We start from the raw sequence: 17,820 nt of genomic DNA, 5'->3' as shown, positions 1-17,820 counted from the left end.
AATACCCAAGTTTATGAGGTTTGAGGCGGCTGTCACTCAGTGGATATGACTTTTCAGCTTCATCTTTCCTCAACTACACAGGAGAGGGCTCATACAGCGATCTGTCCTGAGCAGATCTGTTTTGCAGAGCTGTTGGGCACTGACAGCACCACAAACAGAAGCAAGAAGAGCCAGTGCGAGAAGAGCCAGTGCCCAACTCCCATTTTACAGCTGCAGAGGCCTCCCTGAGAGCCCTGTGCCTGGCGTGAGGCTGGTGACACCGCTGGTCCGCTCCTCCTTCCCCCTGTCCCGCACATCCCGTCACCTTCACCCGAGCCCCGGCCCCCCGTCCTGCCGGGCGGCCTTTAAGGGGCGGCCCCGCGGCCATCTTGGGCAGTGGCGCGTGCGCGGTGCGGAGCGGCAGCAGGAGCGATGGGGCCGGGACAGAACGGCGCCGTGCGGGGTATGGCTGGCCGGGAGCTGGAGGTGTGAGCTGAGCGGAGGGGCGGAGCAGGGCCGGGGGCCCAGGACCGCGGCCGGGCAGGACGGGACGGGGGGCGCCGTTCGGGGGGCGGCTGCGCCTGGCGCCCCGTACCCCGTCGGACCCCCGGGACAAGATGGCGGGCTGCCCGCCGCCGGGCCCGCGGGATGCGGCGCGTCTGGAAGCGGCCGTGGGATCCGCTCGTCAGTAAAACCCCTGCTGTGGTCAGCGAGGGGGGAGCGCGCTGTGCTGGCTCGGCCTGAGGGGTCCCCCAGTCCCACCCCACTGCCGTGTGAGGGCCCGGAGCCGCCGAGCTCCGCGCCCGGCCCGTACGGGTGCTGCGGCCCTCGCAGCGGGCTCGGCCGCCAGCCGGGTTTTATCTGTAGTGAGGACAGCCCGTTTGAGACACCGCTGTTTATTTTTGTCGTTCCACCTGTTTGAGTGAAAATTTCGTGAAAACCTGTAAATGTCAGAGGTTTTGTCTGGCTCTCTGTGCCCGCTACTGAACAGTAGAGGTAACGGTGACATTTGCGCTGTGTAATGATTGACCTGAACCGCGCCTGAGGTAGCGTTGTGTGTTTTAAATGCTGTTGCACAACCGGACAGGATGAAATAGTTGGGCTGGGTGGAGGATAGAATAGACTAGAAAGATTAATCACCTAATTTTCTCTAAAAAATGAGCTTTACGTGCATGACTGGTTTCCACTTGCAAAGCTGCTCATGGTTTATGTCCTTGATTTAGCGGGCAGATGGTTTGGGTTTTTTTGGTTTTTTTTTTTTTTTTTTGAGGCGTGGGGGAGGGTGGAAGCTGCTGATACAGAGGATGGTGGCAAAGACATTAGTCTAAAATGGGCTATAGCGGTGGAAGGCTATGCTTATTAAGATAATCAAATCACTGAGGATCACTTGGTAATGACTTGCATCCAGGTTGTGTTCCCAACGGCAGCTTGCTGTCATTTATAATCTTGCAAGAATTAGAACAGTTCCTAGACACTGGGAATTAAACAGAAAATCTTTGTGGAGATGGGAGAAGAATATGCACCTGAACAAACTGAAAATATCCTCATTATCTAACAAAGGAGCAGCTGATGGCACTAGTCTGGAGGGTGCTCTGTTTGGGAGGAGACAGCATTAGGTTTTTGTGATTTCTGAAGAGATTAAACTTGACCACTGCCTTGTGACTGGCAGGTTACAGTTTTTCCTCCAGCTGGCATGTGTCTCAGGCTAATGAGTATTGAAAATCATTTATTCTCCACTGAAAACTAGACCCCAGAAACTTACTGTATTTTTGTGAGATTTAATTCGTGGTATCAGTTAGGGGAGTTCATTGCTTCTGTGCATGTGTGCCCTTTGAAAAGCAGTGAGTAGCACAACTAATGCTTTTGGTCTGAGAGGTGTGGTTGTTTGCAGGTGTCACCCCACACCAACCACAGATCTGATCATGGTGACGTGCTTTTTACTGCTTATTGGTGAAATCCAGCAATCTTTTTCCCTCAGGTGGCCTCTTTACCATACATTTTCAGTTAAATTAAATGTGCCAATTATAATCTCATTTTTTGTGGATGCTGTGGAGTGGTAGAAATGCCTTTGTTGGCTTTGACTGCTTGACTTTTACTGTTAGGCTTTTTGTGTATCCAGTTATCTTGGATGACTCTTCAGTAAGTGAGTATCATGTGTTTCTCCATCATTGGCTTTTATTGTGGGCAGTGGCACTACTGGACTGTCGTGAACAACCCTTGCACAATAATAGTCTCTTCACTGGCAACAAAATGAGGACAAAAGTGCTTGAAAGTTACAAGCACTTCTGGAGACGTAAAATACAGTTTTTCATGTCAGGTGTTATTACTCTGTGACTTTTGAATAACATAAATATTTTCTAAGCAGCAGAGGTTACCTGACTGTTGCCTCTTAGGGCAGTCTTGGACTAACTTTGTCAGGCTGTAGCTCTCCCCCATATTGCTGATAGCTGCTAGAATGTAAATTGATCTGGGTTCTTAAGAAGGATGGTGGTGGAGGCAAGACCACTTCACTTTCTTAGTCCATTTCTCAGTGCAGTTGGTAAATCTGTGTTTTCCTGTGCATGAAGTGCCTCAGAGCTCTCTAGCAGATTCAAGAACTCCCTCTGTAGTGTAGATCTGGAAACATCCAGAGCAATCTTCTAGATGCGTAGAGAAAGAAGAGAGAGAAACTTTGATCAAAATCTCTTTCATCAGAATATGTCCAAAGAATACAGAAGAGAGTAAATCCCTGTCAGGGTTCTACTGCCATTCTTGCCTCTGATTTTTTTGTTTACTTCTGTGCACTGCCTGTTTCCTGGGGCTCCATTCTTTGAATTTGTTTCCTTCTTTCCATCTCTCTTGCTGTCTCTTCTCTCCTTTCTGTTTTAATTTTTCTGGAGTTGTAGCTGAATTTTTTTCCATTGCTTAGTGCTTAAAACACAAAACCAATTTTTTCTGCCTTGTTATGCAGACCTGTTTTGTCTTGCCTTATAACACTGTGATTTGGTATTATACCAGAATTGGGAGTTCTTTAATAAAAACTCAAAAGTTGTTCCTACTGCTTTTTATTTTAAGAAGAAATAAAAACCCCTTGACACTCCACATCAGTGTCACTCTGTTAACAGATGCCTCATGCATGACCTTAGGAGTTTGGCAGCAAACTGTTGAATTGGCACCAGAGCTCTTTTGAAACAGTTCAGAGTGTTTAAAAATAAAAGTGTTTCTTCCATTTTATGGTCAGCATTTTATGGTTAACTTAGTTAGAAAGATTAAATGGGTGTTCCAGCTTTTCCAGATCTGTGTGTGAAACAAGACAAAACTTAGTGCCTCTGAAACCCTGGAGGATGATTTATCAGAGAGTCTATTGAATAAATTAAAATATTTCTTCTAAATTTTTGTTATATTTATTAAGGCAGTTCTGGAATTTAAAGAATAAGACTGCTTTAAATGTTTTGATTTAACACATTATTGGTTGATATAATTTTCCATCCCAAAAGGGGAAAAGTGAAGTGGCTCCAGTGAAGCCACTACCTGAAAAAAGGTAATACAGTAGAAATTCCTCTACTATAAGAACATTCCCCTACTATAAGAAAAAATACCTGAGGCTGTTGATGTGTATCCATATAAGCTATTGATGTGTATCCAAGCTATTACTAAGCTTGTGTAAGCTATTGATGTGTGTGCACCTTGCCTGTGTGTGTGAAGGATGACTCTGGCCCTTGGCAGAAGAGGCAGAGAGAGGATGAGATGACAGTTTGGTTTGTGATCTCTGCCTGCTGGGCTGGAGCTGATGTGCACAGTTATGGGGGATGGCCCCAGGGGTGTCAGAGGGATCTGGGCTGGCTGCAGATGTGCAGAGCAGCTCTTCTAAATGTGCTGCTGAATTTTAATCCAGACTTCTCTTGCTTGCAGTGAGTCACAGGAATATTAACAATTTTTTTCCTCTTCTTGTTTGCTCAGTTTTCTTGGACTTTTGGATAGGTACAAGTAAAGATCAGCTTCCTTTAGGTGCAGTAGCTTAAAGGATGCTTCAGTTACAGGAGCCACCTGTGGTCTTCATTAAAGTCACTCTTTCCCCTTGGATTTCACAAGGTCTCTGGTCTCCCTGTGCCCTTGTCACTTACTGAAAACGTAGGTGCAGGTTTGGAGCATGGGCAGTGCACTGGGAGCAGCTTGGGCAGTCCTTGCAGTTGCTGCTTCCCTGAAAGCCACACAATGAGCAGCCCTAGATCTGCTTTTGCTGTTGGAGCTGCACTGGGCTTTTCATTGGGGTCACCTCCAAGCTGTCAGAGCCAGCAGGTCCCTGGGTTTGCTGAGCTCCTCCCAGCCACACCCCAGGACAGGGCTGCTGCAGTGGTTTTTCTTGGGAGAGCTGCTGTCTTGGATTTAAACTGTAGTTGTCCTTTTGATTCATTTGGGCTGTTGTGCTAAATTAAAGCAGATTTTCATAGAATTCTTTTTAAATTTTAATTTCCTTGCTTTATCAAAGTTAATGCATTACTCTGGGGAATAAAGGGTGAGAACTCACTGGATGGGTATAAAACACAGCATTCACAACATAGTCTCTGGGGCTTTTATTGTTTTAAGGAGATGGGGGGCAGGGAAACATACCTGTCCTAAATTCTTGCATGTTAAAGATGATTTTCTGTATCTTAATGTCACCTTACTGTTACAGGAAGGGTTTGTCATTCATTAGCAGATGAGGTCTCAGTGTATGTTGGTCTCTTCTGTGTCATTTACTAAGAAGATGAACTCTGAAGGATCTCTGCATCTTTTACTCCTTTAGTAAGACTCTTTTAGAGTGCCTGCCTTCTCAGATCTGACAGGGCTGCAGACACTGCACAGACCTGTCTAATTCCACATATTGCTGCAGCCAGGCACCTTTGGATCAGTTTGATGCCTATCAGTGTTAGCTGAGCAAAGAGCTTGATATGGATTTTAGGAAAGTCTGTGGGACAGGGACAGAAAACTTTGATGCTTTTAGTCCAAGCTCTCAGTGGAAATTCAGCAAGTCAGATCATGGAAAGTAGCAAGAACTAATAAAGGTTTTTGTTTCTTCCTAGACATGAACATAGTGATGTCTCTTGCTCCACAGGTGCCATTTCACTTGGCATCTTACAAATCCAATTAAAACATAGAAGGACAGGAGACAGTTCTAATTTTATGAAGTTCTGTAAATGTGCTAAAAGTGAAATTCCTGTTTATTTGTCTGTAAACAGAACTTGCAGTACATGCCTATGTAGGAGTGCTGGATAGAAAGCAAAGAAAGAGCAGCCACTTGTTACTCTGAGAGGAAACAACCGGACCTGGTGCTGCAACCTGAACCTTTGAGCCAAAGTCCAGCTTATTTTCATGAAGCAGAGAGAAAACGGTAGAGCCACAAAAAAGTAGGAAAACCTCTTGCAGGAATGGACATTGTGCTAAGACAGACTGCAAAAATTTTCCCGATAAAGGGAGAAAATGTGAGGATGATGAGTTGTGGTAAGAGGATTTTTTTTAAATGAAAGTTGTCTTGCAGAGATTCAGGATTTAATCTAGTTAAAATAAACATGTGCTATGATTCTTAAATAGAATCTTTTTGGATCCTTGTTCTTTCTTCTATACTGCAGTAGGGATTTAATCTAAGATGGCTTTTGTTACAGGTGGCAGTATATTTAATAATTTCCCCATTGCCAAACAACTGGTTTTAGTTTTTTTAGTTACAAGATGGATTTTATTAAAAGCTACTCAGTGCCCATGCCTTTTTGGGGTTGAAACCTAGTTTTGGGTTGTTAGCAGTGACTGTTCTTCTTTAGTGACTTTCTTGCAACTGAAACAAACACAGGTTTTTGCTGCTACACCTAGTTTAATATGCTGAACTTTGAAATAATGTACTACTGATGGTAATATCAGGGTTTGCTAAGTAGAAAAGTTAAAAACAAAACCAAACCATGAAAACTCTGCCATGAAAATTCTCACCCTTGTGTAGAAAGGATTTGGGTGAAGTAGAACTGTGATCAATAGAAAAGAGCTTGACTTGGTGACTGTCAAAGGAAAATACTCTTTTAAGGTAGAGAATTACTACTACAGAATAAAAAGATCTGTTGGAAAGTAGAGGTGTTGCTGAAAGTATGAAAATATTTACTGCTGAGTAGTTTTAATAGAATGTTGGGGTCAAAACCTGACAGTCTCTTGTTTTTTCTTCTTTTATTCTAGCTGAATGGGTTGCTGCAGTCTCCATAGCTGCTGGAGCAGCTGCTCTTGGATATCTAGCTTACAAAACACTTCTTTGTAAAGACAAATCCTCCAAAGCAATGGTGAATCCCCATATCCAGAAGGATAACCCCAAGGTAGTCCATGCCTTTGATATGGAAGATCTGGGAGACAAGGCTGTGTACTGTCGTTGTTGGAGGTCTAAGAAGGTAAGAGAAGAAGGAATGGGTCCAGTGTTGTTCATGTTGATTGTTCATAAATTATTACATCTTTCAGCAAAACTATTTTAAAACTGCTTTATTTAGAGCAAACTAACCTCTATTCACCTAAACAGTTCTGCACAGAGATGTAGCAATATTCCAGTCTATAGAATGATGCACATTTGTTGTGATGCTCAGAGTAAAGCCTGCAGATCAGTGCTAATAGTGGACAAAATGTTCCTGTAGCTCTGAAGAAGGTATCTTGAAAAGAGAGCAGCTGTCTGGAGCGTGATCATGAGTGACAGATACCATTTTGTGTGCTACCTGTGCTCATACTGAGGCTTATCCAAAACCTTTGGCCTGTTGGCAGTAGGAGCTCAGGAAACAGAGTCTGTGAGGATCCTAAACACCTCTTCTTGGAGAAAGTTGGAAGCTTAGTCAGAAAGTACTTGCTAGTAGTACATGGTGTATGCCAGTGAAATCACAGTGGCATGCTTTAAGCTTCTATTTTTGAGCAATTTTGAGCTTCTATTTTTGAGCAATTAAAAGTCTGGCCTAAATATTGGTGCAGCTTGCTTGCATTTGAAGTTGGGTTGCTTCAATTGCCTTAACCTAGTGATAACGGAGCCTCTCAATAACAGTACCTCAGATTTCAATCTGATCTCAGGGGTGTGTGACACCTGAGATGTATATACTTTATCTATAAAGGTAGTTCTGGGATCTGTAATGAGAGAAAGCAGATTGCATGGTTAATCCTGTCCATTTACCACTGGTGCACATTTAAAAGCTTTTTTAGGAGGTGCCAGTGTGTGGAGTCTGAACTAATACAGACTCCAGAGCCAGACAACTGCCTTGGAATTTAGCTCTCTCTCCTCCAAGGAGATGAATACTCAACTTCTCAAGCCTTAGACATTGGTCTCATCAGGCCAAACTCAGCAATTTCCAGATGCTGTAACTTTAGGTTCTTGCTCTTGTCAGATCTGACTTCATTACCTTGCAGGTAACTCAGGAGCTTACACATTTGTACCTGAATTGGGTTTTACAGTGTAACTGCTAAGGATTAAACAGCATTATTATTTGATGCTGAAATAGTTTTGTGGAGGTGGCCTTGTCTTCTTGATTCTTTCTGGAGTCTGAACTGAAAAAGCCCTACTTGAGCCCTGGTGTTTGTGCTTTCTGCTTCCTATTCAGTCTTCTAAACAGAAATGGAAAATAGTGTCTGATTCTGCTGGCTGCATGGCAGCTCCTGCCAATTGTTTCCTCTTGTTTGATGTTACCCTTCTTTTGGTGTGAAAGAAGAACCTTAAGAAGTATGTTTTGGCATATGTTTAAGGGATATTGACAGTTCAGGAACATATTGCCCTACTGAGTTAGAAACAAAGTAGATGAGGATATAATGAGTGCATTCTTAGAATTCTCATCTGAAAGGTCTTGTAAAGGCATTTAGGAAGCGAGTTGAAATTTTGGAAGGTATTTATTTCCTTTACTGCTGTTTAATGGTTAGTATTTTAGTCAACATGTTCCACCTCAAAGCCTGTGGTTTCCAGTTTTGTTGCCTTTCTCTTGCCTTCATGGGCTGACCTTGCAGCATGGGTTGCATAACCTTTAATAGGGTTTGTGTGCTTCTCATATTTGTTATTGTGAAACAGTAATAAAGTACACCATTCTTACTTGCTTGTCATAGCTGGAAGTTGTCAGCTAGCCTTATCTGGCTTTCACAGTTCTCAAACTGTTTAAATTTTTAATTCTATGGTGTCAGAATGTGGAATGTGTGTGCTTTCAATGCAGGAAATTACAGTTACTTCAAATGCATTAGGTACCTGTCATGTTTTTGTTAAAGGTGCATCTGAAGGCTAGAAGAAATGTCCTTTTGTGTTACTCTCTGCACTTCTGCTGAGATTCAGGCTCACCTGTGGCATGGGGCTGTTGGTAGAAGCAGGAGCATTAGGAACCACAGGATGTTTCTGTTGCACTGATGGTGTGCATGCACTTAGAGCTGACCCCACAGGGTGCTGCTCCTCTACATGGAATAACAAAGCAGTTGGACCAGAGTATTTTAGAGTAACTACACCAGAGTATTTTAGAGTAACTCTTGAAAAAAGAGCAGTTGTTTTTGTTTAGGGTTTTTTTCTGAAAAAGTATATTTAAAATGCTTTTGTGCTGGCCAAAGTCTTTGTGTAATGTATGTGTTTTTAAAAACCAAACATGGTATATTGAAATAAGTTTGTCTTGGCATGTAATTATCTGTTAATAATAAATGGGTGGTTCTTTAAATGACCCTTTTGTAGTCAGTTTTGTGCTCTGCAGGCACTTCATAGTTGTCCAGTTTAGTGAACAAAACTAGTGCTCAAACTAACCAATATAGAGACAAGAGTTTTGTCTTCTAAATTGTAATTAAAGTTAGAACACTTGTTGTCTTACTTGTCTTCATTTTTAGGTTTGAGTTGGGGGAGTGGGAAATTTAATCTGCTGTCTTTTTACAATGACCTGCAGCTTCTGTGTCTTCCAGAGAAGTATTAGTCCCCAGCTTGTGGGTTGAGGAATACTGCTGCAGACTATCAGCAGAAATAGTGACAGAGAATCCACACATGTTCAGTGTCAAGGGCAATCAGCTGAGCTGTCCAGATCACTGTACAATTCCCCTGGGGTTTGAGCTGTGACCACTATTGCTGCTAGCCTGCTTTATTTTTAATCAGGGATGAACACATTGTGTCAGGCCCAATATCCTTCTCTGCAGAGTCTGGTCTTTGAGGAGACCAAGTGAGTGCTCTGGCAAAGTGATGTTTGGTGTGGTGTTTGTCCCTGAGAAGCTCAAGTGCAGTGTCACAGCCCCTGGGAGCCAGAGTTCTGAGAGCAGCTGACCAGCAGAATGAGTGCAGAGCAGGCACTGTTGGTAGCTGTTAAAGATGTCTCCATGCTGTCTAAACCTAGCAGTCCCACCATTTTTGTTGCTTGAAAACTTGGAAGTGATGATGTTGTAGCTGGACTTTGGGCTGCCTCCTTGGAGCTTGTGAGATGTTCATGTCTGATGGAAGCTGTGTCACTGCATCTGTGAAGACCAGTGGATTGTGGGGTTAAATGGGAAAACAACTGGCCCAGGAACATCTGTTGAAAGCTGCTCAATGTCCCAGTAACATACATTCCTGTTGGCTGAGATTTTGTCAAGTGTCTGTCACTACTTTTTCATTGAGTAACAAGTGACTGATGGGATGGGAAGATTTCTCCATGAATCAGCTTACATGAGCATTCTCTGAATTCAAGGTTTCTTTATTCAGAAATATTGCATGCCATTTTTAGCCTATGTTTTGACATTTCATTACTGTGAAAAGCCAGAAGAAACCCCTACACCTCATCTCTCTCCTTCCCTCTCAGTACTATCCTACAGACAAGGTGGTGTTATTTTTAAAGCTCTGTATATTGCTTCATTGTATTGGTTTTTTGCAGTACTTGGAAATCTTTTATTCTAATGAAGCATGGGTGGTAGGGTATTCATGTTTTTCAAAGGCTGTGACTGAAGCAGGAACATGGAGCTCAGTGGAACGTTGAGTACTGACTGTGATGGTACTGCAGGAGAATGGAACTGTTGCAGAGGCAAAAGTTGAGTAATGCCCAACTTTCAGCCCCATTACCTCTAAGCAAACAAAATTGTAACTGAATGCAAAATACCAGCATGTGATTTCTGTGATCATCTCCAGAGTGTCCTGTGCAGAGGGGGTGTAGCCCTGAAAATGCATCCTCGAGAAGTGATGGGATCCAGCCTCACTCGTACTGCCTCACAGAATGTCTTACAGCTCTTCCATGTGATAAGAGCTTCCCAGGAGCAGTAGTTATCACTTCTCTGGGAGCTGGGCAGTTAGAGCTGGCTCAAGGAGTCCCTGTAATTCTTGCTCTGACCAGCCTGTTCTGGGGTGGGGTTTGTTTGGGGTTTTCTAATGGAACAAATATTTCTTCAATTTACTTTCAACTGATGTGTCTCTGTGACAGCACTGAGGAAGCTTAGGGCAAGGTAAGATACTCCAGGTAGGTCACAGCTGAAGGTCTGTTCAGGCTGCAGTTTTCTCCTGCTCACCTGAGGCAGGAACACCAAAGGGTGGAGTTTGGTGGCTGCTGTTTCAGAGCAAGCCTCTTGTCTGCTCTGCACTAATAAGGATAAAGCAGCATTCAGCCAAAACTCAGGGAGACCTGAGATGCTGGCATAAAAGTTGTGGTCTGTGGTTTCAGTGGATTTAATGAGAAGATGCCTAATAAACTTCAGCCTAGGTTCTCAGTTCTAACTCTGGATGTACTTTAGATGTGTTTATTTTTTGTTTTTTCAGTTCCCACTGTGTGATGGCTCTCACACAAAGCACAACGAGGAAACTGGTGACAACGTTGGGCCTCTGATCATCAAGAGGAAGGAAGCGTAGAGTGGACACTAGAAGCTACAGAATCAATGTCTGACAAATCCTCTGTTCTCTTGTAATTGGGGGGAAAAATCCACAAATTCTTTGTCATATTACTGAAGACTTCCCATTTAGTATATACATCAGGCTTCAGCATGTATATTTTCTCTGGTACTTGTTGTCTTTCAATCACTACAATGCATAATTTACTGAGTAGTCATGGTTTAAATATTTTGTCCTGTAAAATGTGTGTACCCTCTCACTAGTGTGAAACTAAAATGAGGCACAGAATGTACTTCATCAGGAAATAGGTATTAAATTATTTTCAAATACATGTGTATCAAAAGATAGATAATAAAATCCTGGAGAGGTTCAGAGGTAGATAGATATCCATGTAAAAGGCAGTGGCAGGGAAGAAATCACAGTGCCATCATAATCTCTGATTGTGCTGCATTTTCTGCAGGTGTCACATTTGTCCTCTTACACTACAGTGCTCTATGGCTTCTGTAAAAGAACAAATTCCAATTGCTAGCTATGAACAGAGAACAGAAAAGGCTGAAAGATGGGGCTAGAGGGCAACTTTACCTTGGATTTACAGCAGCATTGAAACTTGACCCTACTTCAATTTGGTATCAAAAAAACACTATCCAAACTGCAGACCTGTATTTAGAGTAGGATTAGGGAAATAGTCTCTAGAGATTTCTTAATAGATGAATGAAATGACACCAAGTGCTCCAAGAGTGATGGGTGGGGGTGTGGCAGGGTTGTTATTGCTGTTAGAGAAAGCCTTAGTTTCACTTGCATTTTTTCAGTGAAGCCAACTTTCCCAGACCACAGGATGCTTCTGTGGGGTGGCTCTGCTGATTAATTCCAGAAGCTAAAATAAAAACTAAAACCCCCACCTGTCATCACCATCTGCTTCACCATTGCACTGGCTGGTTCTGGAAAGCTTTTCCCACTGAGAAGGGAGGAGGCATACCTTTCTTAATATGTGGCCTTAGGCTCTATGTGTCTTAACTCCTGCCTCCCTGGGCTGCTAATGTGGTTCAGCTGATTTTACCAAAAAACCTGGCATGGATGAAGAAGGGCTTTGAAAACAGATAGAAACAAGAAGGGAGGGAAGGATGAGACAGAGAGAGCTCTTACCGTCCTTACCCATGGCACTTGTCTTGTTTGGCATGGTTGCATCAGTGCCTGTCACGTTGGTTTCCTTAAATAGCTTTGATTTGTTAACATGCATGTAAGTACAAAGCAAAACCCAAAGAGTGGGGCAGCAGGGGGCAGTTTTGTACTAAACCCAGCCCATGAGTGTAACTGTGGCCTGCATAAGATTGAGCTCTGAATGTCCTCGGACAGAAACTACCTCAGGGCTACATCAAAGGCCTTGTTAGGAAGCTGACATTTTAGCCTGGACCCTTAAGGATTCTTCAGATGATCAGGGCAGGAGAGTTCTGTTTGTTTCATTTTTTTAGGGGTGGTTGGTACAACTCGTTAAAACTGAAGATGTTTTGCATAGTTTCTCTGTGAGGCTTTCAGAGGCTGAGGTCTTGGCCAACTGGTCTGGATTTGGGCAGAAGCCCAGAATGTAAAGAAGGAGGCACAGGTAGAGAAAGGTGGAGTGTCAGAGTAAGAGCACTACTGTCCAAGAGACCTCTTGACCTGAAAGAAGTTGCAGCCAAATGTGTTAGTTTGTCTTTTCTGTCTGAGTGTAAAGACTTGATATTTTTTACTTTGCTGATTACTAATAGATATGGAAAGTTGTTTTAACCTTAAATTATCAAATACATTTTATCCAAAGCAAAGTAAATTCTGTATTATTAGAATATGACAGTGGATATTTCTGTATTTTTGTCAAATACACATTTGAGCTCATCTTAATCTCAAGGTTGTAAAGTCTGTGTTCTCATGGCTATGCTCTTTCTTTCAGTAGAGCTGTACAGTGCTGCTGTAGTCATGAACCTGTGTGTGGAGTGGATTTTCCTTCTGAGACTCCTTTTCCTGTCAACATCAAAGCCTGGCTGCTCCTGAAGGAATAGAAATTCAGTGTTAATGGTCTGAGAAATGAAGTCCTGAGGTTTCAGATAAGTCTCCTGAGTCATAAAACTATTCGGTGGAGTTTGCCAATAAAATATTTCCGGGAGTTTGGGCGTCAGGAAGTGGGCCCTGTGGGAAGTTTTTATTCCTGAGAAGCACAGTCTCTGTTGATTTACATCCTGGTGACTTTTGTTTTGGAGAAGTGTTGCATTTCTGAATGTTGGTTTGAGTGTTCAGATCTTAATTAGAGGCACATACAGTTCCTGTACTGTACCTTATTTATGCAAGCTGTTCAAATGTGATGATGAGAAGAGAGTCTTGGATTTGAGGAAACAAACTTAACCAAGCAGTCTCAATGAGCATCACAGAGAACACTTCATTTTTTCTCTTAGTACCTTAACAGGTACTAAGGTACCATAATAGGCACTACATTCTAATGGCCAGAGTGCTTGACTGTTCCAATGTTCTCTTCAGTCGTGTTCTTTAGTGCTTTCTTCAAATAATCTCCAGAGTATGAAGTGCATTGGTTACATTTCTACCAGTTTTAACCATAAATTTAACCACATGATTCAAATGTGCAATTTTGACCTCAGATTGAAAATCCTAATAGAAATCCTTCAAAAATTAAAGCAGAGAAAAATCCCTGCTGCAGAGTTAAAACTATTTCTGCTTCTCGTTATTTTCAGCTTGCAAGTGTTTGTTGGGAAGGTCAGGCAATTAAAGTACTGATGCTTGAGTAATTGAGTGTGACTCATTGAAATAGTGTGAATGTCAGGTATTTGAGTGCTTCTGCAGTCAGGATCCTTGAAGGAGAGAGGTTGTCAGTTACAGGTATTTCCTGCAGGTTTCATTGGAGCACTCAGTCTGCAGGCTGAGGGGGCAGTGGAGCCAGCAGCCAGCACTGCAGCTGTGCTCTCCACTGGATGGAAACAGAGGCCACGTGTTGTGGTTTGACCCTGGCCAAATGCCAGGCATCCACAAAAGCCATTCACTCACCCTCTCTTGCTCTCAGCTGGGCAGAGGAGAGGGAAAAAAAATTAATGAAAGGCTCATGAGTTGAGATGAGGACTGGGAAAAAACACAATATGGGCAAAACAGGTTGAAATTTAAAGGTATAAAGTAAATTTATGATTAACAGAGTCAGAGGAGGATAATGAGAAGTTAAATAAGCCTTTAAAACACCTTTTTTTTTTTCCCCCCCAGCCCCTCCCTCCTTCCCATTGACATTAGAGGGAGACAGGGCATGGGGGTTTTGGTCAGTTTGTCACTGGACATCATCTTCTTTGTGCTCAGGGAGAGGAGCATTTCCTCTGCTGTGCTGTGGGGTCGCTCCCATGGGAGACAGTTCCAGACAGAACTGGAACTGTCTCTGTGGATTTCTCTAGTGTGGCTCTCATCTCATGAGCAGCAGTCTTGCCAGAACTGCTGCAGCATGAGTCCATCCCACAGGCAAACAGTCTTCCCAAAACTGCTGTGATGTGGGTCACTGGTCATGGGGTGCAGTCCTCTAAGAACAGGCTGCTTTAGTTGGGAAGCAAGGGCCCTCAATCTCTGGAAGCAGGAGCCCTCTGTCTCCATTCAGGTCTCCCACTAGATCACAGCTTTCTCTGGCATCCACTTCTCCCACAGCCTGTGAGTGGATCTCTGCATCCCCCATGGGCTGCAGGGGTGCAGCTGCTCACCACAGTCTTGCAGAGCAATCTCTGCTCTGGTGCTTGGAGCACCTCCTCCCCCTTTTTCCACTGACCTTGGTGCCACCATGTTATCTCCCTTACGTGTCCTCACTCCCTCTTTTCTGACTAGAAGAAAAACTTTTGCCTGTACTATTGCCAACAAGTTCCAATTCAAAGATTACTGCAAGATCCTCCAGCACCAAGAAGTTGATCTTGTCTGGGTTCCATGCTGGACAATCGCTCGCCGTGTTTCTGCTGTCGGCGCCACGGTGCTGAGCAGACAGTGCCAGCGCTGGGGCTGTTCAGTGCCTCTTGTCAGGCAGGGCTGGGAAAGAGAGGCCACTGGCACCCCTGCCTCTCTGCCACCCACCCCTCCTGCCATCCCTGCACCCCTGCCACCCGTGCCCCTCGTGCCCACGGCGTGGCGGGCTGGGGGTGCCCAGGCAGGCAGGGCTCGCTGCAGGCCATGCTGAGATGGCAGTGGCTGCAGCACGTTGCACACTGCGCTGGGATAGCCCTGCTGGTGATGCCTCACCACCCCTGGAAAAAAACTCCGTGTGCTGTTTTAATTTTCTTTTTAAATAGGTCATCACAGAGGCACTTCCACCTCTAACTGGGCCAGCAGCATTTCCATCTTCAGAGCCATCAGAGATTGGCTCTGTTGGACATGATGAATGCTTCTAGCAGTTTCTCACAGAAACCACTTCTGTGGCCCTCCTCACTACCAGAAAAGCAGTCTGTGCCAAATCAACACACGGAGCAATGGTGCCTCCATGAGCACTGGTCTAGGGGCTTTCTCCACAGCTGTGGATTTAAGGGGTTTCAGCCTGAGCCCAGGCAGCTGGAAGTGCTGCATAAATACATTAGCAACTAAACAGCGTTTCATGCCCAGAGCCTTCTGGACTGTGAGTCCAGAAGTTGTACTGCCAGTTCCCTGACAGCAAGCCTGCTAAAATGACCATATTGATGCTGTTTGGACCTTGTTCAGGTGCTGTTTGGGTCTGTAAAACTTACCGTGTGCAATTGTGCAGCAGTTAGAGGTGGATTTTCCTTTCAGTGTAATGCAACTAAAGACATGGAAACATGAGTCAGTGTTGTATCACAGTTGCTGACATCCAAGAAACGGAAGAACATTTTATAATAGGAAGGATAAGAATGTAGGCATGAAACTAAACATTAGTTTTGCAGAGGAACCTTGTCAGCTGGCTTCTCCTTAGCCACCCTGGGCATGGAAGTCTCATGCTAAATCTTTTGTTGCAACTCCTGAAGCTTCAAGGTTGTCAAAACCCATGCTGAGCCCTGACTGGATTAGGTGGACAAGCACAGCCTCCCCTTGCCTGTGGGTAGAGAGAGGATGCCCAACACCAGTGCCAGGGAGATGAGTTTATTGGTGTTCACCATCACTGTTTCAGCCCAGACAGAACATTTCACACAGATCTGCACTGACACTCAGTCCAGCAGTGTCAGATACCTGTTCCCCCAATTGCTCTCTGTATCCAGGCTTCTCTGCTGTGGTTTTCCTGCATTGGTGAGTGGCTTCTTCATTTTGCACTGTCATAATAATTTTCCTAGAGCCATGATTAATTTAGAATGGGTACCTGGGCCTGCTGCATGAAGTTCTGTGATTCTTGTTTTCTATAGCTGCCGGGGCGTGTAGTGCATTTCTTGGCAGGATGATTTCCAAGCTGCCTAATGCTGAGAGCAGCTGAATAAAAACTAAATAACATAAAAATAAACAAACAAATTTGTGAAGAGAAGAAGAGCAAAAGGAAGAAAAGAAGATGTGGTGGATGGGAAGAGAGCATAAGCTAGAGAAGATTTACCATCATGTAGCAGTACTACATGGGAGCAAAAAGGGACAAATCAAACGACACAATGGTATGTTGCATTTCATTCTATACCCTAGTAGACCCAGGCATTAAAAGTATAAAGTGGTGGTTCTGTTTGCCAAACCCATGCTTCTCAGAGTTGAAGGGTTATGTGTTTGAGCAACCATCTCTTACTGGGGTTTTTGTTCCTTAACTGTTTGTGAAATCCTGCAGTACTGGACAGAAAGCAACACACACCAGTGCACTGGGTCCCCTTAGCAGTCTCCTGTTCCTCCACACCCCACTTTGTAAGCTGTTTAATTAGATGTGCAGTTGTAATAAATAGAAGGAGTATTTTCTGGTATTCCCCCAGAAGTCAGTAAAATCACAGTAGGTTTACAGGACTAGCTAAGCAGGCTGCAGTCCTTTCCCATATGCAGTCTGGAGAAGTCAGAAGAGCTTTACCTGGCTTCTCAAGCAACTTCTGTTTCCTTCAATATATAGAAGCTGCACAGGTCTCACATGAGCACATCTTGTCTCTTGTTATGTTTTTCCCAGCTGAAGACTCAACCATCCCTCTTTTCTATTTGACATTGCACTGCCCTTAATCCACCCTGCTCTGCATCCTTTTTTGTCATGCAGACTGTGATTTTCTTCTGCTGTTTTTGTATGTGTGGCAGACTTACACACCAAAAAAAAAGGTGCCTTCTTATCTTCTTGAGCAGCCTATGCAAAAAAGCTTCCTGAGCATCCCAGAGATGACATCTTTAATGTGTAAAGCATTCAAAAATCAGTGTATTCCAAGGGTCTGCTCAGTAACTGCAATGTTTGTTCTGTTCAGTCAAGCTAGCTGGCAACAGGCAGCAAAATGAATGATAAGGCCACAGTGCATAGCTTTTCTCAAATACTTTTCCACAGCTGGAAAATATCACCATACATGGGTACGACATGTTCAAGATGCACTGTCCACTGCCAGGGCTCTTGCTCAAGATCTGGGTACCAAAACAATGGCCAGCACAGACTTCCACTGCAGTAATTATCAAATTATGCTGCTCTTTTCAAACAGTGTGTTCTTTCAATCTCATGTGTTTTAAAAAAGACTGGATGTGGCACTTGGTGCCATGATCTAGCTGAGGTGTTAGAACATGGGTTGGACTCGATCTTAAAGGCCTCTTCAAACCTAGAAATTCTGTGATTCTGTGATTCATTCTTGGCTCTAACAGCTGTGCAGGTTAAATTACTTTTAAAGGGTTGTGACTGTTGTTTTGCAAATAAATTTTGGCAGTAGAATACCACTTAATAGAACAGACTTTTTTGATGCCAGTGGGTTTAATCAATAAATAAGTGTTTAATTTTACTGCAGGTGGAGGCAATCTAAGTCACCTCTAGGGAAAGACAAACAGGCATTTTGAATAAACCTCTTGGCATGTTAATCACCTTAAATCAAGTTCTGGGCTTATCCTAAAGCATTAGGATGTGACTGGTAAAATCCAAATGCCATCATGCATTTGTAAACCCTGAGCAACCCCCGACCGTGATACAACACTGTACTTGGAAAAATCCCTGTTTAGAA

The 17,820-nt window shown here is 43.6% G+C and overlaps 1 protein-coding gene across 3 annotated transcripts; it reads left to right on the top strand.

The window, feature by feature from the left end:
- Nucleotides 1-324: 324 nt before the first annotated feature.
- On the top strand, nt 325-13,506 carry CISD1 (CDGSH iron sulfur domain 1). Of its 3 annotated transcripts, none has more exons than XM_066554182.1 (4): nt 5,219-5,439; nt 6,154-6,359; nt 10,667-10,784; nt 12,663-13,506. In XM_066554182.1, exons 1-3 carry the CDS (start codon nt 5,367-5,369, stop codon nt 10,754-10,756), a joined length of 369 nt encoding a protein of 122 aa, XP_066410279.1. In that variant the 5' UTR covers nt 5,219-5,366; the 3' UTR covers nt 10,757-10,784; nt 12,663-13,506. The 3 variants fall into 3 exon arrangements, with proteins under 3 accessions (XP_066410280.1, XP_066410279.1, XP_066410278.1); XM_066554181.1 differs by having other exon boundaries at nt 12,660-13,506; XM_066554183.1 differs by lacking the exons at nt 5,219-5,439; nt 12,663-13,506 and adding an exon at nt 325-442 and having other exon boundaries at nt 10,667-12,610.
- The last annotated feature ends 4,314 nt before the right edge of the window (nt 13,507-17,820 follow it).

This window comes from Molothrus aeneus, chromosome 8 (genome assembly GCF_037042795.1).
Source record: "Molothrus aeneus isolate 106 chromosome 8, BPBGC_Maene_1.0, whole genome shotgun sequence".
Lineage (NCBI taxonomy): Eukaryota > Metazoa > Chordata > Aves > Passeriformes > Icteridae > Molothrus > Molothrus aeneus.
The sequence above is the reverse complement of the archived record's forward strand: the minus strand, read 5'-3'. Positions and strand labels throughout refer to the sequence as shown.